The 19,295-nt window shown below is 51.2% G+C and overlaps 1 protein-coding gene across 4 annotated transcripts in view; it reads right to left on the minus strand.

Moving 5' to 3' along the window:
* LOC102109088 (extracellular matrix organizing protein FRAS1) overlaps nucleotides 1–19,295 on the minus strand; it is a 105,606-nt gene that overhangs the window by 9,955 nt on the left and 76,356 nt on the right. For all 4 annotated transcript variants that reach the window (XM_088057106.1, XM_088057107.1, XM_088057104.1 and 1 more), the window contains 26 exons: nucleotides 19,103–19,281; nucleotides 17,685–17,801; nucleotides 15,712–15,826; nucleotides 15,125–15,262; nucleotides 14,901–14,933; nucleotides 14,137–14,268; nucleotides 13,747–13,872; nucleotides 13,134–13,381; nucleotides 11,801–11,949; nucleotides 11,402–11,564; nucleotides 10,552–10,687; nucleotides 10,048–10,244; nucleotides 9,550–9,703; nucleotides 8,969–9,232; nucleotides 8,661–8,849; nucleotides 8,153–8,272; nucleotides 7,569–7,748; nucleotides 5,576–5,700; nucleotides 4,911–5,051; nucleotides 4,091–4,318; nucleotides 3,743–3,856; nucleotides 2,589–2,739; nucleotides 1,948–2,107; nucleotides 1,547–1,709; nucleotides 1,091–1,337; nucleotides 205–549 (listed from right to left, as the gene is read on the minus strand). In XM_088057106.1, coding sequence (XP_087913232.1) covers nucleotides 205–549; nucleotides 1,091–1,337; nucleotides 1,547–1,709; nucleotides 1,948–2,107; nucleotides 2,589–2,739; nucleotides 3,743–3,856; nucleotides 4,091–4,318; nucleotides 4,911–5,051; nucleotides 5,576–5,700; nucleotides 7,569–7,748; nucleotides 8,153–8,272; nucleotides 8,661–8,849; nucleotides 8,969–9,232; nucleotides 9,550–9,703; nucleotides 10,048–10,244; nucleotides 10,552–10,687; nucleotides 11,402–11,564; nucleotides 11,801–11,949; nucleotides 13,134–13,381; nucleotides 13,747–13,872; nucleotides 14,137–14,268; nucleotides 14,901–14,933; nucleotides 15,125–15,262; nucleotides 15,712–15,826; nucleotides 17,685–17,801; nucleotides 19,103–19,281 — 4,314 coding nt within the window. The remainder of the gene's footprint in view (nucleotides 1–204; nucleotides 550–1,090; nucleotides 1,338–1,546; nucleotides 1,710–1,947; nucleotides 2,108–2,588; nucleotides 2,740–3,742; nucleotides 3,857–4,090; nucleotides 4,319–4,910; nucleotides 5,052–5,575; nucleotides 5,701–7,568; nucleotides 7,749–8,152; nucleotides 8,273–8,660; nucleotides 8,850–8,968; nucleotides 9,233–9,549; nucleotides 9,704–10,047; nucleotides 10,245–10,551; nucleotides 10,688–11,401; nucleotides 11,565–11,800; nucleotides 11,950–13,133; nucleotides 13,382–13,746; nucleotides 13,873–14,136; nucleotides 14,269–14,900; nucleotides 14,934–15,124; nucleotides 15,263–15,711; nucleotides 15,827–17,684; nucleotides 17,802–19,102; nucleotides 19,282–19,295) is intronic.

Genomic DNA, 19,295 nt, shown 5'->3' on the forward strand with positions numbered 1-19,295 from the left:
ACTGAGAGAGCAGCCACGTTCCACAAACCCCTGCCTTGCCCTGCAGCACTGCTCCTGCTCCCAGGCTCCCCCTGGGCACACAGGGAACCAGAGCCCATCTGCACATCTCTGAAGTTCTGCTGTGCCCCGAATCGCTCCTTCTGGCACCTCCTGGTGGTGAAAGCTTCTACAGTGAGCATCCCAACACGACCCCCTGCTCCTCACCTGCAGCCTCGCTGACAGTAAAGGTGGCATTCCCCAGGAACACCGTGGAGGCATCATTGGGACCGGCGATGACCACGTTGGCTGAAGCCCGGCTGCCGATGCGGGCGTTGTCCGAGGCATCGGCCAGCACCACCTCAAACTCCTCTTCCTCTTCATATTCACTGTCGTCGATCAGAGTGACATCACAGGTCACCAGGGTGACACCTGGCCCCAAAATGAGGCGGCTCTCATCCGACAGCCCCCGGGACTTGAAGTCGGAGCCGGATTCCAGCATGTGAAGGCCGCTGCCCTTGGCCGATTTGGGGATGGTGTAGCAGATGGCAGACACGGTGCTGCTGGCATCCCCTAGGAAGCAACAGGAAAACTCCGTAATTCTGTGGAAATACTTTTAATCTGTTTGCTGGAGGCACAGGTCACATAAATAATAAAGCAGCATTCGGAAAAGAGGGTGAGGAATGAAAAAGAACACTGTCTCTGCTCCTGAACTTGCATGGCAGCTGGCTTAGACATGACTTCCAGGCATGCTCCTAAATCCACACTCAGGAAACCGGTGGCACTTGCCTATTAACACACAGCCCAGTGACAGGGTCCACATAAAACACTGTCTAGATCACAGAGAAGCAGCAAACAAATACAAGGGTTTGCTCCTGCTGGGAGCTGAAACAAATCCAAACCCAAGAAGCTTTAACAGCAGAGACAGGAAAGGTTTAAAGAACAAACACAGTGTGTGTAGCTTGCCATTTCACAGTCGTGCCACAGAACATCAGAGAAGACCCCAAAACCACAAGCAGGCACAGCCCAAGGGCTCGCTCTCTGTCACGAGGGTTCCCCCTCTGCCACATGTCCCTCCCATGGGGCTCAGGACGTCTTGCCCAGCCCAACCCACCTTTCCTTTGCACGGGAGCCGAGAGCAAGCCGGCGCTCTCGCTGACGTGGAAGGCGCTCCTGTCGAACTGCAGTGTGGGCTCGTCCTCGGGGTCCGCAATGGTGACGGTGGCCCGGGTGACGTTCCCCAGCAGGGCGTAGGCCGGCATGCTGAGCTCCACGGAAAAGATCTCCGTGCCCTCGAACACGTCGTCGTCGTTGATGGTGACGGTACAGGCCTTGGTGTCCTCCCGCTCCTCAAACTGCACCTGGAAGGCAGAAATCTGGCTGCTGTCCTTGGACCGGGCTCTGGAGCTTCCCGTCCTTCCCGTCTCACCCTGCTCTGAGGCATTCCCTCTTCTGACAGCAAATAACCCGCGTGACTTTAGGAATAAAACACACCCTCCTCGGTGTTTTTAGCACTTTTTGTCTGTACTTTCCTCCAGGCTCTGTGGCAGGTGTGGTCGGGCCCACCCACCTGCCCCGCATACTCCACGTAGTCCTGCTCCCCAGGCCGTGATGTGGCTCCAGCGGTGGCCGTTCCCTGCTCGGTGCGGCACAGGACAATGCTGTACTGGTTGAGGTTCCCCACCCGCCTCACGGCGACGCTGACGGAGCCGGCGCTCTCCCTGACCTCGTAGCTGGAAAGGGATCGAGCACACACAGGTAACGGGCTGGGGAGCAAACCCCGTGCGGGTGTGTGGGGGTGAGCACGGCCTGCCTGGGAGATCCGAGGAACAATAACAACCGGGGACTTGGGCACGGGGCAGCTGCTCCACGCTCTAGGCCCCTCTCCTCACTGACAGAATTGCCTTCCCACGCTGCAGGGAGCTCAGCTAAGAGCCCAGCCCCCAGCCAAGTGCTCCTCGTGCCACTTACCTGCCGTGAGTAAAGCTGAGAAGGGACCACTGGACGTGGAAGACGTTGCCGCTGACCACGTTGGGTTTGCTGTCCTTCACTAGGAACTGAAAGCTGTCCGCGGTCTCCTGGACCTTCTCCTCGTGCGCCACGTACCGAATGAGGCCCTGGTTCACATCCTCTGCCGGGAGGGAACGTCCAAGGAGTTGGAACAGAAATCCCAAGGCAGCTTTGGAGATGAGCAGTGTGGGTCTGCACGGCCACATGGAGCGAGGATCACAGGGAGCAGTTACCCCCTCACCTCCCCTTCCCTCAGCCCCGCAAGAGTGAACTCTCCCCACATTGTGCTGGCTCTGCACAGCTAGCTACACCTCTGCCAGACTGTGATGAACACCTGCAAGATCTATAACCCCTCTTCACTGCCCCAAGTCACAGCTCCAGCTCTAACAAGCCTGGAGAACCTGGGACAAGCTGCAGGACACAGGCTGGTGTCTCCAAGAAATGACAGGATTTCTGCAACTGACAGCCAAGTTCAATGCTTATTGTCAACACACTTTGGAGATCTGCCCCCTGTCTTCTCCCCTCACACCTATTTTTTCCTGATTTTAACAGACTGAATCAAGTGATGGAAAAAAGCGGCAGGACACAGCCCAGCTCCATACCCTGTGTAAAGGTGGTCACAGCTGTGCCCGGCTTCAGCTTGTTCTCCACGTGGCCATTTCTGGGACCGGCTGTTATCTCATAGATCAGCTGTTTGTCATCTGTGTCAGGATCTGTCGTCAGTAATTCCTTCTTAGTGATGAGATTGGTGGCCTGGATTAAAGCCAAAACCAAGGGAGTAAAACTGAAGCTCCAGCAGTGCAAGTCTGATTGACTGTTCACACAAAAAGCCCGACCATCCCTCTGTCAAAACAGACAAAGGGAAAATCTAGGGGTGTGAAAGCACAGAGCAGCCTTGAACTGAGATATCCCACAACGTGTTTGACAACACAACAAAGATTCAAATTTTGCCTCTCATCTGGTTTAATTAAACCAGATTTAGTTTAATTAAAAAGACAGATGTGGCTCAAAGAAAAGAAAATTCCAAAGCAGCTGCCCAGCCTTATTTAGCTGGGGCTAAAAGCTAGGACAAATCTTTGGGCTTCACTTAGAAAGCTCTGTTCCACGAGCTGTGCTGACGCTCAGGTGAGGCCCTGCTTGGCAAAAAAACATCTGCAAACAGCCTCAGATCGAAGGACTCACTCAAGACAGTTCACACAAGCCTGGATAGCCTCCAGGAGAGCACTTTTCAAATGCCCTTATGTGGATCTGATTCAGTTCCACCACATTTTGCTTTCTCTTCAAAAGCAGAACGTTTTTGACAGCAGGAGAAAGAGAGAAAATTGTGCTGCTCGAGGCTGCAGGAGTGCTTCTCCTGAAGTGAGGAGTTTGAGCTGAGATAGCCATTTCTTAATGCAATTTCTTACTACAGCGTTTTCCACTCATTTTTTTTCTGGGAAGAACCAAAGTGTTTCTTTACAGTTAGTGCTGGCTCCTCAAAAACAAGCTGAGAGTTTTGTGGGGTTTTGTTTGGATTTCAGCACAACAAAGGCATGTTACAGCAAGAAACTCCTGCACCGTATCCTTGGAAAGCCATCTATCTCTGCAGCACATCATCAAGACATCTCCACCGTCAGCAAAGCTAAAAATGTACCCTGGGGAGGGTATTCTCCATCCCAAAAATCAAAGTGCTGAAGGATGAGGATGCTCTCCTGTGAAGCCTCTTCTCCTGGAGCAGCCTGAGAAGCAGCCCAAGCTGAGGCCAGGCAGGTGTTACCTTGCCATCCGTGTACTCCAGCCACTGCAGGCCCAGGTTGGTGACCACCCTGGGTGTCCCATCATCCACAGGGAGGATGTCCACCTGGAAGCGCTGCGGTGCTGCCGTCACCACCTGACAACAGTTCAGAGACACGGGGGGTTACTGTGCGAGTCAGAGCCTCAGCCACCACGTCACCAGCTCGGCTCCCTTCGGCTCTGCTGGCAGCAAGGGCAGAGTTTGCAGGGAGGGGAAGGAGCAAAGACGTGACTGAGAACATTCAGTCAGCATCTCAGTCCCCCCTGCCCCGAGAGGAGGCAGCTCCCTGTGAGATCCCAAGGCCCCCTCCCATCCCTTCTCCTCCCTGACCTTCTTCCCTCCCTCCTGCACCACGAAGAGGGGGCTGGTGCCGTCGGAGACGGTGAGGGTGAAGCGGTCCCTGAGCGCGCTGCCGCCGCGGTGGCTGTAGCTGACGCGCTTCTGGTAGATGTCATCCATGGTGAAGGTGGTGGCCTGCAGAGGACGCTGCCCGCGGCCGCTGCACTCGATCAGCCCGTGCCGGGGCGGCTGCACCACCCTGAATGTCAGGGACTCCACCTGTGCCCGGACATGGAGGGGCAAAGCTGGGGACACGACCTCAGGACACTGCCCTTCCAGCTCAGGAGGCCTGGACAGGGATTCTGGCCAGGCAGCTCCCCTGCGTTGGTGTTCCCAACCCAAGGGTTAGCACAGAACATTCCTGGTTCCCCCTGAGCCCCGCCCTGTCCCTGTCCCTCACCCAAGGGATTTTGTTTTGTAGGTGTCTCCCTATAAAACAAGGCACATCCCACCGAATTCCTGCTTCAGCTGGTCTGAGACAGCTCCCACCCACCCCTGTGCCTGCTCCACGAACACAAGAGCAGTCCCCAGTCCTGCAGCCATTCCGGGCAGTGTGTCCCTTGCCACTTCTGCCAGGGCAGAAACCTTTGGGGCAGGATTTTGGCTCAGGCAGACAGATCTCTTGCTGCAGGGGAAGCAGCAGTGAGATAGAGCCAGTGTTAGACAGCTCAGCCTCTGGCCAGACCCAGGAAGAAGAGGAAGTGCCATTTCCATCCATGCGGAGCATAAACTCAGCGTTAAGTCTTTAAACACAAGCCCAGATGTGCAGCACAAGAGGGGAGCAAGGAGGCTGGGGGTGGTCCTGCCTTACCTCTGTGTCAGCATCTGTCGCTTTGAGCTCAAACTCCGTGATGGTTTTTCTCACCCCTTCCTGAACTGTCATCCCAAAGATTTGCACGATGGGTAAGGAGTCATCCACGGGGTTTATGGTGATGTCAAATGTCTGGCTCACCTGGGACAGGAAGAAAAGCTTCCCTTGCTGAATTCAGCCTTCCAAGAGTGTGACTTCACCGCAAGAGCACAGCGATCCCCAGTTTGGGTCTCTTCATTTCAGCCTTGTCTGAGCTGCTAAGCCCAGATCACTTCTTTATCCCTCCCCACTCATTAATTCTCCCTCTTTCTGTGATATTTATGGACATCCACTTTCCCTCCCTCTCTCACTCTGTTTTGCCCCTCTCCCTCTATGTGCAGCTAGACTTTTTCTCTTTCAGAAAGCAGGAAAAAGGCATTTCTCCAGGGGCTGGCTGCCATCACTACGCTGTCAGTGCACTGGATCAAAGCTGAGCTCCAGGAGCAGTTGGCAAGCAGCTGAAAACCAGGCACTCAGATCTTGGTGAGCCCACAGGGCAGGTGGCTCCCTGTTCCCTGCACAGGCCTTGCTCCCTCCCTGACCTGAGGGATGTGGGAAATCCCACAGCAGGAGAAGGAGGAACAGCCACATCTGCCCACTCAGGCAAAAGTCAGGCTGGGACTGACCTCGTTTGCCCCATCGGACACAGAAAAGGTGAAGGCATCCGTGTGCTTTTCCTCGTCACTGGTGTGGATGTACTGGATGCTGCCAGAGGCCAAGTCTGCCTGGCTGAAGGAACTAATTCTTGTCCCTGGAAAATGAACAACGGGGAGGAAATGTGCAGCAGAAAGAGCAAGGCAGGGAAAAACTACAGGAAGCAGGACATATTTAGGCATGAGGACTCGGTTTTGGCTGGTTCTGATCCAAGTCAGGCTGCCCTGTGAACCCTCAGCTGAGCCAGGGATTTAGCTGGCACAGAGCCTCCTAAAATTTCCTTCTCAAAAAGAAGTCCAGGCTTCTTTTCAGCTCCTCCTGTTGGCAGTGAGCCTCCTGGGGCAGAGAAGCTGGGAGAAAAACTGTCTATGTAACACTTGGGTTGTCACTGCTGGGCAGGACTAATCCAACATGGCATCACTGAGGATGAGCTACTCCTGGCCTCACAGCAGTTTTCCAAAATGCCTTCCAAGGATCTCTTCTCTCTGCCCTTCCTTATACCCCTGCATTTAGTACCCAGTCCCATTTCCAGCACTGATTTATAGTGACATCTTTACAGCCCATTAGGTGTGACACAGCCACAGAAAGGTACCTGACAAGCATTTTAAAAAACACTTGAGCGTTTTTAAATCTCTTTGCTGTGTTCAACAGTTTTTACTGCTGCTATCAACCAACATCCTGACAAGAAGTTTGCCACCAAAATACCACACTAAATGGCTGCTGACAAGTGCTGGCCACACTACAGAAGACACCAGGATCTGATTTAAATAAATGAGCCACAATGGAATGATCAGCTAATATTTCCTCAGAGCTCATCAGCCGGAAAGGTTTGGGTTCTCTTTTGAACACTTCAGTACTCTCTCCTTAGGTTTAGGTCATTTAAATCATGGTTACAGCTACTTCCCAGTCTGTGACTCTGTAGCCTTATTAGTCCCTCACAGACATGAAAAAGCAGAGAAATCAGAATCATCATCAGATTTTAAATAACAGGAGAAACAAAGCCCTTAATTCAAGTCTCCAAAGTAAAAGATTCACTGGTTAGTTTGCAATTTAGACAAAGATACTGCAAGTTTTTAATTTACTCTCACAGCAGGTTTGCTTATTATAACTCATTCATTATTCCTGCCCTTTCAACATGTTTTTGTGAGAAGATGAGGCAAACCACACACCCAAACTGAGCTGTACAGGGACTGTCTGCATCTTGAAAACACACAGCAGATACTTCCACTTTAATCTCAGGGTGAGAGATTAACGAGAAATCTAAAGCTAAGAAGAAATACAACCTTAGATGAGTATAATAAAATCAGAAGAGCGTATTTTATGACACCACAGATTTAGATTAATTCATCAGAGAGAGGCAGCACACTCACACAGTCAGCAGGCACGAAAGGCAGCTCTGAAATTCAGATCACATCTGCAGAACTGACCAAGCCCCTTCCCTGAACAACCAGAGTTCATTATCCAGCACAACCATCACACCCCAACATTGCTTCCTGTTAAACCCAGTAGACAGTTCCCTTCCTCTCTCCACAGCACAGCTTAGGGAAAGAGGCTGGGCTTTAGGGATCAAGGGACATACTGGCCAAGAGGAGGACAGAAAGCACCAAGGAGGACAGTCTGTGCACCAAGATGAGCTGTTTCCAAGGACATTAAGGGATGGATTCTTTGCTGTTTACAGCAAAGGCCAAAGGTTTTCCTGTGAGAAAAGGAAAACCTACTGCAGAAGCAGCAGTAGGGCCAGAAACTGGCTCAGAGGCTGAATAAATCCTAAACTGGGATTATTGGGCTGCTCTGCCTCCACTCACCTTATTCCCCTCTGGGCTCATTTTTTTTAGCTTTGATTTCTAACACGAATTGGAATTGTGTGTCGCTGCCTCTGGGGCACATTTTTCCTGCAGTGAATGTTTAGGGCTCAAAAGCCTCCAGCATTTTGCTGCTGTGAGGGCCCAACACCTCCCAGCTCACCTGGGGAAGCCACGTGCTCCAGATGCCCCAGCTGTGGCTGCCGGGTGACCTTGAACTGGAGCTGGGAGGCTTCGCTGTCCTGGTCAGTGGCCGAGAGCTGGAGGGTTGTGATTGTCTTTGCCGAGTTCTCATCCAACACCAGCCCCTTGTTAGTGATGATAGAGGGGGGAAATCTGTCCTCTGGAAGGGTTAAACACAAAGCTGAGTTGGGAGATGCTTCTTCCCGTGGGTACTTGGGCAGGAAAACAAAACGCACGCACAAATGTTTTGATAATTCCAAAACAGGAACTTAGGCCTTGCCATTGATCAGGGTTGATAACATTATAATGTCTTATAGACAATCTCAACAAAATGAGAAAGATATTAAGGGGAATTTTTCTACCTTTTCACTGAGCTTGTCAGAAGCCAAAGAATGAACCCTTACATCTGCAAAATCTCCCCGTGCCCCTCACTTCAAAGGCCTTGGAATTGACGGCGCATCAGAACCGAGTCTCAAGAATTACATTTCGCCTTGCAGTGCATGTGGGATGGAATCTGGGAGCAGCCCTGAGCGCTGCCGCAAAGAAAGCATAACTGCCTTTTACCTATGACATGGATGTAAAAAACCTGGTCCATCAGTTTGTTGCCATCTGCATCCATCACATCAAAGGTGAAGGGGAAGTTTCCGCCGGGATCCCCTTTCCTGTGGCTGTACACCACATGCCCTGGAGAGAGGGACAGCAGAAAAGAGATGCTTCATTACAGGCTGCAGCTTCTAATTCTTACTTTGGAAGCAGGCTGGCCCCATCAGCTGAGGCACCTGGGGCTTGACAGAGCTCCAGAATTTGGGTTTCATGACTTCCTCTCTTTATTCTTTTTCTCCTGCTGAGAGAGCTGTTTTAACATCTGTTTAATGATACATGGTTCTGCTCTAATCTAACAGCTCTTACTTCTTTCCCTCCCTCTCTCATAAAGAATCACAGAATCATGGAATATCTCAAACTGGAAGGGACCCATAAGGATCATCAGGTCCAATTCCCTACTCCTCACGGGACTACCTAAACCAGCCTTTGTTTATACACTTGCTGTGACTGCCTAAAACCCTGCACTCACCTTTGTTTATATCGGCCTGGGTGAAACTTTGGAGGGGTCCTTTGGCAGAGATCTGGACTGGGCTATCAGCTGTGGTCAGCTGCAGCTGGCCCCTGCTGGGGTCCCTCCTCAGGACAAATCTGATGGCCGTGTCCCCTGAATGAGCAGCAGCTGCCTTCAGGTGCTGAGCCGTGAGCCGAGCTGTGGAGCCTACACCAGAGAAAGCAAACCCCACCTTCAGCAGCTTCAGCCAGCCCAGCAAAGCGACTGGTTTAGGCTGGACCATCCAGCAGCACCAAGCAATGCCTCTCTCCTCCCTGGCCCCTTACCAGCTGGGAGCTGCAGGTCCCTGTTGACAGCTACCGTGGGGGGCTGCTTCCTCGGCAGCTCCATGGAGAATTCCAGCCTCCCCGCCTGTGTGTAGAGCCCGTCCGTGAGGGAGAAGCCAAACTCGTCCGTCTGTGCTGCGGCACCGCTCCGAGTGTAAACGATCAGCTCATCCAGAACGTCCTGGTAGGTGAAGGAGGAGCCTCTGGACAGCACCTGTCCCTGCTCCAGGGCCTCTGCCGCACTCTGCCTTCTGCGGAGCTGGCCTGGCAAACAACGGAGGGATCAGCACAGCCTGCGGGGGACGGAGCCTTCGCCTGACACCCTGCCTGGCTCGGGTGCTGCACCTGCCAGCAGGGAGCTGGGAACACAGCGGGGAACTTCCCAGGGAAGCACAGGCACTGCCCCCTTCTGCTCTCCAGCAAAGAGCCAGGGACAGCTCGCCAAGAACAGGGCTGTCCTGCTCCAAACTGTGCTTTATCCCACGTGCCAGGGGCTCTTACACACGCGCACAGCAAAGACAGACAGACACCGACGCAGAAAGACTCCCTGTCCCTCACCCCCCCGGCCTGTCAGGACATACCATGCTCAGGACTTTGGCTCACCACGATGACCAGCTCACTGCTGCTGGTGTCCAAGTCCTGCAGGCTGAGGGAGGCGTTGGTAACAACCACGGCTGAGCCCTCCTGCAGGCGGACAGGCTCCAGCGCCATCTTCGGGGGCTCGTCGTTCTGCCGCTGCACAAAGGCACGCAGCCAGAGAAAGGAAAATGAGCACAGGGAAAGACCCACCCTAATGGAACACAGGCTCCCAAATGACAGCAGTGGTGCTGGCATCACCAGCCCCTCCAAATCTATCCAGCATCATGGCTGCTTCCAAGAGGGAGGAGACAGCAGAGCAATAACCCCTGGTGAACAGGCTGCAGTGCACAGCTCTCCTTGGGGAGCAGACCTAAACTATGTGCCTGTGCTAGGAGAAGGAACCTCCCTTTAATCTCCTTCCCACATATGAAAAAGCAAGGAGTAAAGCTTGCCCTTGGAAGTGTTTGTGTGAGAGGAGAGGGCTCTGGCAGCCGGCATACCTGGATTGTGATGTTGATGCTCTGCACCTCTGACCGGCTGAAGCCATCACTCACATAGAAGCGGAAAACATCACCTGTGGGCTCAATGCTTTCATGGACGCTCTGGAAGTAGTAAATGCTGTTCTCCAGGACATCTTGAAGGGAAAAGGAGGCATCTGTGGTCCCTGTAGACTCACTCCGTGGGCCAAAGCTCTCGCCTGCAAACCAGAATTTCGCTGGTGAAAGGATGCTCAAGTGGCTGATAAACTCAACATAAACCCAGCAGGATGAGGGGAAGAAAGGCACATTGCGAAGGCTGCAGAAGGAGGGAGGTTCCTTTCTACAACTTGACTTCCCACATCTTGTGGCCTTTGAGGGAAGCAACATGTGCTGTGTTAGAGTGGGCACTGGGGAAGCCGCAGTTTTAGAGGCAGCACAAGCGATCCCCTCCGTGGCATGTGACAGATGTGTTCCTCTTAGGAGCACAAACAACCAGGAGAAAGAAGGCAGAGCCAAGCAGTTTACCTGTCCTGGTGTTTTCGATGTAGCCATACACAGGCAGAGTGACCACAGTGACCCTCAGGTCCTCCCTGGCAGCAGTATCATCAGCAGCAGTCAAGTGGTGATGAGCCAGCAGCAGGACCCTGCCTCCCTCATCCACCTGCAAAGCAACAGCAGCCAACACAAATCCTTACCAAATGAGGCTGACTCCCTGGAAGAGGCTTGTCCGGGCTCTGGAGCACTGTCCCATCCTCCCCTAGGTCTGTGAATCGGGAATTCAGCAGGGAGGAGGGGTGGGATGGGAAGAACAAAGCCTGCCTGGCCTCCAAGAGGAACCTGTGAGCTCTTTATCAAGGCAGGAAGGGAACAGGCAGAGTCATAGTGACCTCTCAGAAGGCAAGACCTGCACATTTCTTGTTGTGGAGAGTCTTTGGAAGGCAAGGGAGGGGGAATGCAAAGCTGGAAAGGAGGGAGATGACTTCCAAAGGCTTTGGTAAAAGGAGTGTGAAACACTCTGTGTCAGTCCAAAGCACCAAGTGTCTCCAGCGTTGTCTTCTGCTCATCTCTTGCACACACACTGGTGAAATCAGGGGTGAAACATTCAGTAGGGATAAATCTGACTTGCTCCACTGATACCAAGAAGGGACAAGCTAGGGACAAGCAGCTCCTGACTACAACAGATGTTAACAGATGAAGTTCAGGGATGCAGATGGACTGTCAGCCTCCTCTGGCCTCCAAGAGATTCGTTCACCCTTTGCACGGCACTACGTTTTATTCAGTGATTCCCCCCCAGTCCAGGAAAACTGTTCAGCTGCTCCCATCTCAGCCATTCCTGTCCCTGTGCCCATCCCCAGGGTCCTGGGCAGCCACTCACAGTGACGTGGTCGGCGAAGGCGATGAGTGCGGGCGGTGCCAGGGCAGATGTGATGGTGATGGTGAACATCTGCCTGTCCAGCCGGTTGTTGTCTGCATCGAGCACAGAGAAGTGGAAGATGTCGGTAACGGGCTGGTTGCTGGTCTCAAACGTGGTGGAGTAGCTGTGGGATCAGGAGACAGGGAGTCAGGGAGTCTCCCTGACCCCCAGGCAGATGCATCCCATCCCTGCAGTTACAAGTGAGTGCAATCCTCTTGGAGGAGAGGCGGTGTCTCAGTTCCCAACCCTCCTTCAAATTCATTCCCTGAATTCTTTTAAGTAGCCCAGAGATCCCTGGGGAAAAGCCCACTGAGAGTTTTTAACTGGTGTGGCTTGAAGGAGCACAGTGCTCTTTGCTACCTGATCCTCTGGCTGTTGATGTCTTCCATGGTGAAATTATAAACCTTGGAAAGCTCTTCACTGTGGGAGCCTGACATCCTTAGGAGGGTTCCATAGGCTGGCAGAGATATCAACTGGATTCTGATCTCTGAGTCAGGAGAATTGTTGTCCTAAGCATGAAGAAGCAAACCAAATCAAAACAGGGCAAAAATAGCCATTGCTTTGTTCCACTAAAAGTGGAAGGAAAAGTAAGTATTTTATAGGGAATTACACCTGCCTAGCTGGGTCAGACCCACAGATGAATATTAAACGAAGCTCTACTGATGAGAAGAGAGTCAAGAGGGTTGACATTTTCAAACACATCATCAAACATAAAATCATTTTCTCTCAGCTCAGAAAGGCTTTCTCTATGTCCTTGTATCACATGAACACAGTCTCCCAGACATAAACCTGGTATTTTCGTTTCCCAAGTACTTCAAACTGAACTAAAAGCTGATTTGTCTCTTTTCAACCACATTAAGTACAACCACACTACGGTATCACAACTCAGACGTCATCTTTCTTAGAAGAGTTTTGTTAGGTGGTTGAAAAATAAGACCCAGAGCAGAAATCAACACATCCTGAGCAAATGGGTCAGGAGTGAAATCCTCTTTTCCCTAGCTGTCCTCTTGCTCAGATTAAACCTGAGCAGCTCCCTTGTCAGCTTTTGTCCTCAAGAGGAGGACAGGACAGATTCCAGACTTGAATCTAGACTGATCCCTTGAAAAAAAATAAAATTCCCCACCATCTCTCTGACAGCCAGCTTATCTCAGCTCAGATCTCTCCAGCCTCACACCTGTACTGCCATCTCTCCTCCCCTCAGGAGGTTGCTAAATCATCTGCAAGGAGTACAGAGCTTTCTTGGGAAGGTCACCAGCAGGATAACTCTTGCACAGCACACAAGCCCTGGGACCGAGTTACCAAGATGCTGCAGCAGCATCTTGGGGTTGTTAAATCCTTCCCCCTTCAAACCTGCCCAGAAAAAGAACCAGACAATTCTGGAAGGCGAGTGAGGGGGCTGAAATTTTCAAGGGATTAACACTTAGCAAATCCATGTGCTTTATTAGTCTGTTTGATAGAAAAATCTGGGATTAACTAGGTTCTCATGTTTAGCATGGCAGTTCACCTCTGTTACAGTCAAATGGGGATAACCTTAAACCCCTGTGGGATGAAAGAGTGTGTTATCCCCTTCTTGGCAGCAGTCAGAACTTGAGCTCTCTACCCAGAATCCACACTGACAGCAGAGAGGTGTGTGTGGGATAAGGAAAGGGGGGCTGGCAGCATTCCCTGGGTTCAGGAACAGATGAAAACCCACCGTGTAAGCGAGGTGCTGTCGGGAGAGGGTCACAGAGCTTTTGCTGGCCACGGTGACGGCCAACAAGCACCCTGGGGCCAGCTGTGGGCCGTGGGTGTCCAGCTGGGACACGTCCACCCTCAGCAGCGTGGTGACTGTGGTGACACCGTCGGTGACAGAGACTTCCATGCTGTCCTCTGCTGCTGCTGAGCCATCGTGCACGTACTGCAGGGCATTCCGAGTGACGTCCTCATAGGTGAAGGTGTCGCCTTCCCAGGGAGGAGACACACCAGTCAGAAAGGCTCTGTTCAGAGCAGGAATCCAACTCAAACAACCTTAACCAAGAACTAAACTGGCATTTAATCCCATCCTGCCAGGCCTGTGAGTTATGAGGACATTTATTAAGGAGCTGGCAGGGCAGAGGAAAAGCTGTGACCTCTCCAGCTCCAGGGACACAGCGACTCCTCGTGATTCTCAAGGAGGGCAGCAACCTTCCTTTTCTTCCCAAAAGCTTCGTGAGCTCACAGCTTCCCTATGGATGCATCCTTATCTGCCAGGGGCATCTGTCTCCTCCTGCTCAGCTAAACCAGCCAGGCTGACCCCTCTCCTGCACTGAAACTCTTACTCCACTCACCTGCTCTCATGAGCTCCTGCACATCTGCGCTGTACTTGAGCACAATGCCATGACGGGGAGGTTTCACCAGCTCAAAGAAAAGCCCCTCAGGAGCTGTGTCCATGTCACTTACAGCCAGCTGGACCCCTGTGCCAGGGAAAGAGAGCACAGCTTGTGTGAATGGAGCCAAAAAACCCCCTAATTCAGTCAGCACAAGAAAAGTAGATAATTCTGGAGCTGCCCTAGCTCAAGAGCTGCAGGTTTCACTGAAATAGTTTGTCCCCTGATGATGCTTAGGTTGCACCAGGGAATTCTCCCCTCGAGTGGCTCTCAAGTGACCCCTGTGCAAGTGAACCTGAGCCTCCTGGCAGTGAGCTGAGCCCCACACCCTGCCCCACGCCCCCCACTCACCGATGGTGGCTCTGCCCCCCTGGCTGACCTCCAGGAACGGAGCTGTGATCTGGAAGACGGGAGGCTGCTGCTCGGCGGAGAGCAGGTGGATGACAAACACCATCTCCGGGGTCGTGTGCTCCCCACCAGACACTAGGCACAGACAGAAACCATGCCTGAGTGCAGGGATGGGTTTGCAGGGGCCCTTCACCTGGGAAATTCACCTGTCTGTACAAAAATCACCATCCCACATCCCTGACTCATCTCCCACACCTTTCCAGGCCACACCTCTGTCTGTGGTCAGACACACACACTTCACACAGGCCAAGAGCTCTGTCCCTAACCCAGAACTTCTCCATAGACTTCTCCTTGCTGGTGGAAGCCAGAAAGCACATGGGAACAGAAGGATGTGTTAAACAGGCAATCAGCTTATCTGTGTGAATTTAATTAGAGAAATGTCTCCACGGTGTATTAAAAAAAAATGAGAGTGTAAAACTCCTTGCTCACACTGTGGGGACAACAGGAATGAATCAGGCTTTTAGGACTGATTCCAGGCAGCCACCGGAAAAAGATGTCTCTAGCAAGCTGCAGCTCAGCTTCTGTAAAACATTGCTGGGAACCAGACAAACTGTTATTCCCCAGGCAGAAGCATTTCCAGAAATTCCTAGCGAGTGCCCACAGGTGTGCCTGCAGCAGAACAAAGCCCAAGGAGTAACAGGCATTGGGAAGGGCAGAAGAAGGATGAAAATTGCTCTGGCCAGGAAAGAGCAAGTGGTTTCACATACCTGTGAATCGGAAGTTCACGGACTCTGGGAGACCTGGCGGGACAAACACAAGCACAGAGTGACTGCGGTCAGGACAGGAAAGCACGCGCTGATGTGGATTTGGAGGATTTTGGAGATGGCAAGCGCTGACGTTTAGCAGGGCAGGAGTCTTTCCTCAGCAAGGAGGAACAGCAGCTGTCCAGCTGTCTGTCCCAGCCCTGCAAGGAGCACTGGGGGGAACTCACCTGCGAAGGAGAAGGCCATGATCTCCCTGAGGTGAGGGGCGGCGGTCGGCGGGCGATAAGCAATCCTGCCGTGGTTTATGTCTGCCTGGGTGAAGAACCTGGCTGGGGACAGAGGCCTGTCCCTGTGCTCCACAATACCTGTGGATGCAGAGACACCAGCATTACCAGGAGGGCTTCATTACTCCATCTGATTCCACAGCTTCCTTTGCTGTACTTCTTTGTACCCGTTCCAGAATGAGCCGTACGGATGCAAGTGCATCGAGGATGGGCTCTAGGGACGAGAGAAATTAAACAGGGATTCCCTCACTGAAGCATTTCTTCACATAACCTCCCACTAGGAGAGGTGGGAAGCAGAAAGCCACGGGACACAACATTCAGTATTATTCAGACATTAGCAAAAACTGTCTGAGTTCTGCAGCACATTCAGGAAGAAGCCAAAGAAATGGGAGCTAAGGAACAAGGTGTTTAAAAGCTAAGGAGAGAGGCCAAATGGATTAACAGGTGCCTCCACGGAGTGATACTCCGAGGGAAGAAGGAGATGTGCTCAGAAAAATGGCAATTAATGAAGCAGCGACAGGTTCACTTGCCTTGCCCGGGAAGGAGAGGCACGGTCACGTTGTACAGGATTTTCTCACTGGGGATCTCCGGGTCTACAAAGGAGAGGTGATGGGGCTCAATCACTGTCACACGGTCCTCCAGCACCTCAATAAACACATCAGACCATGAGCATCAAGGCCAGAGACATGGGAAGATTCACCCAAAAACGCACTGAAAGAGAATTTGCTTTGCTCTAGTTAAATATAAGAGAGTCTTTAAATGTGAAGGCCCGGTCCTTAAACCTGAGCCTGACCCCCTGACCCCTGGAGATGCACGACCTCCACACTCACAGGGGGTGAGGCTTTTCTTTTGGCCTGCAGCAATTCAAAAGAGAGGAAGGAAAACCTAGCTGGATCGAGAACTCCCTGGATGAACACATAATTCATTGTCTGTGTGGTTTTCTCATATAGTCTGATGTGGCTGGACTGGATCCTCATTTAAAAGAAACCCTGAAAATGACTCAGCCCTTCCCATTGGAATATAGAGGAACCAAAGCTTTCCCTTTTGTTTTAAACCTGTCTAAAATTGCTCTGATCCTTCCATAACAAGATTATCGTGAGCCAAAGGCAGGCAGGGCGTTAAAGGAATTACAGGGCTGCTTGAAGAGACTCAAGTGCCCAAAACCAGTTAATTTCCACATGTTCATGACCCTTAATTCTGCAGAATTAGCAGCTCCGAGAAGTCGCCAAATTAAACAGCAGCTCAGCTGGGTATGAAAAGCATCCAGCTCATTTCATAATCTCGAGCAAAACAGGGAGAGAACAAGCTAAATGAAGGATATGGGCACTTAAATAATCTGCTTTGGAAGATGAAAGGCTACCCATATAGGGTAACCCATATAGGGTTTCCCATACAGGGGAAGCAGGTTAACTGGACTGAAGAAAAACCAATACAGATGCTGTGTCCAGTTTAACAAAAAGAGTCATGGAACTTCCCTTGACCTTTCTCAGCAGCACAAGTCAAAGTCAAGGCTAGAGGGATGGGAAGACTCAAAACATTGTGCTTTCCTCTCAGCTTTAGAAGTCTCATTCTGAAGGAGTCTGAAGACGAATGAACAGAACTCGATCACGCTGGGGCAGGGGAAGTGCAATTTTTCGATGGAAAGATTTAAGGTTATGTTTCTTCCTCGCTGCCTCCAAGGCCCATTTGTCTCTCCCAAAGGTGGGACTCGCAGGTGGTGAGGTAAAAGGTGTTTTATGGCCCTATTGAATTTTGTGGGGAGTAATTAGCTATAAAACCCAGTGCCGCGCGGCTCCACCAGACATCTCTCCCATCAATTTCGTCAATAATGACAACAACAAAAAGTCAGGAGCAGGAAGAGAAATGGCTCCAAGCAGCAGTCTGACCATGTTTCATTATCACCCAGGAAAGGTCACCACTATTTTAAACATTGACAAGGCTGCTGTGCCATGGACTTTGTACTCATCGCTCTCCCATGGCTTCCTTTGCCTTTCCCAGCCCCATGCCTGGCACACAGAAGAGGAGAAGGAGAGGGGACAGCTGGACTTCACCCACACGTGATGGGGACACACAGGGAAGGCTTGCACCACAGTCTGAGAGCCCACAAAACCGACTTTAAACTCCGAGATCATCTTTCCAATCGACACAGCCGGGGAAGGAACCGCCTTGGAGAGACCGCTCTCATCCACATGGTCATTCCCAGACTCACAGTTTGGATCAAGTTTACAGTGGAACCACTGGCAAAATCCACTCATTACCCACATAACCCACAGTTTTTCCCCTCTTGCCATTCCTCCTGGCTTCCCAGCAAAGGGTAAGAATTCTATAAAACGTTGATTTTGCATCTTTTTCTCCTTCTCCTTTACAGTCTGTACATTCATCACTTTTAACACCGAGTTCTTCAACTTCTCACGGGTATTTCCTGCACTCCCACACCAGTTACTCCTCTCATCTGTTTTTCCCCCATTGCTACTCCAGCCATCTGTGTGGTGTTATCACTTACAGCCATGTGCAAAGAGGAGCCCAGGGAAAGCTGAGGGGCTTTGGGTGTCTGGGGCAGAACAGCAACGTTGAACACGTGGCTTTCCAAGCTGGTTTGTGGACTGGCAGAGCTGGACACCTGGGAAGGAAAGATCACTTGAATGGGTAAGTGATTTCTCAACCAGTTTCAGACTGCCCCTTGGTAGTGGCTCCCTGTGATCCCAACAGCTTCCAAGACAGTGTAATTATAAATAGTATAAATAGTGTAAACTGCAATTGTGTTTCACAGACTCGTAAGTATTTTCCACTCTAGCACCAAAAAATTAAGTCAAAGGTATCTAATTCCTAATTGCAAGCCTGCAGCCAAGATACATAAAGCTAATTTTATTAAACTGGTAAAAACTCAGAGTACCAGAAGCATTCCCTAGAGGTGAACCTGCAAATGTTCCCAGCAATCCTGGGGTGAAGTAAGCACCCAAAAAAATTCAGCTCCCTTCTTTGATAGACTCAGTTATGGCTTCATCTTTTAGTAGGGATGGCAGTGTGCTCTGGAACTCCACAGAGAACTTTCTGAGTGGGAATAGACATCCTGAAGCTTAATTTTTAGAAAATGCATAAAAATAAAAGTTCTGATGAAAGGAACAATGTCGTTTTAGCCATTTGCTGCACCTGCTCTGTCCTAAAACAGATGAAAACAACACATTGGCCCTGAAATGTCCCAAAGTTCAAGATTTGGACAGGAGTGCCACTGTCTCCTGATGTGACCAGGTGTTCCCAGCTCTCTGAACAATTACTGCTGCTCCCAGATACTAAACCCAAACACTCAACTCATGCAAAATGCATAGTCTATAAGAGGAATGCAGCAATTAAGCCAAAGATTAGCTTGTTCAACACCGAAGCTCACAAATTCCCCATTATCACTTATGTTAATTACTTTAGAAATTACCTTAATTGCCTCTCCCGTGCTACAGTAATTGCTTCTGCCTTGTAACCAGATGTAACAAACACTGCGTGCCAGTGCTCACGCAGGCTTAGTTAAGGGAGGCTCTGAAACCCTCCCAGCCAACAGCAAGGACCTGTCTGAGGAATTTTATGGCTCTCAAACCTGTGGGGAGTGGGGATTTATTTCAGTTTCCCAGCTGCTGGGGAGTATTTCTACCTTTTGGTCTGTTTGCGAGACGAAGGGCTCTGAAGCAAAATTAAATCATTAGCTTAGAAACCAAGGGTTGCGTGGCTCTGGGGCTCACAAAACACACCACTTCTCAAAAGGCACTTGGAATGTATTTTCACTTGGTGTAAATATTGTAGGTTTTACGAGAGGATGGTGTATTCACACACACACACATCTGTGTTACTGTTAAAACTCGGGCTCACAAGACGCGAGCGGAGTAACCTCAGAGAACTGCCACGTGCTGTTTCTAAGGACACGGTGAGGAATACCTGGAATTGGAAGGAGTCACTCTCAACTTCAGCTCCAGAGTGCCTGTACCACACGATGCCATCGCTGATGTCCTGCTGGGTGAAGGAGGTTGTGGGTGAGGCTGCTCTTCCATCAGGTAAAAGCTGCCAGGAGCCTGCTGGGCCATCTGCCGGCATCGGGACCAGCAGCACCACTTCCCCTGGGAAAAGCAAA

The sequence above is a fragment of the Pseudopodoces humilis genome, chromosome 6 (assembly GCF_049639895.1).
Source record: "Pseudopodoces humilis isolate 2021_Gansu_Grassland_sample_001 chromosome 6, ASM4963989v1, whole genome shotgun sequence".
In the NCBI taxonomy this organism is placed as follows: Eukaryota; Metazoa; Chordata; class Aves; order Passeriformes; family Paridae; genus Pseudopodoces; species Pseudopodoces humilis.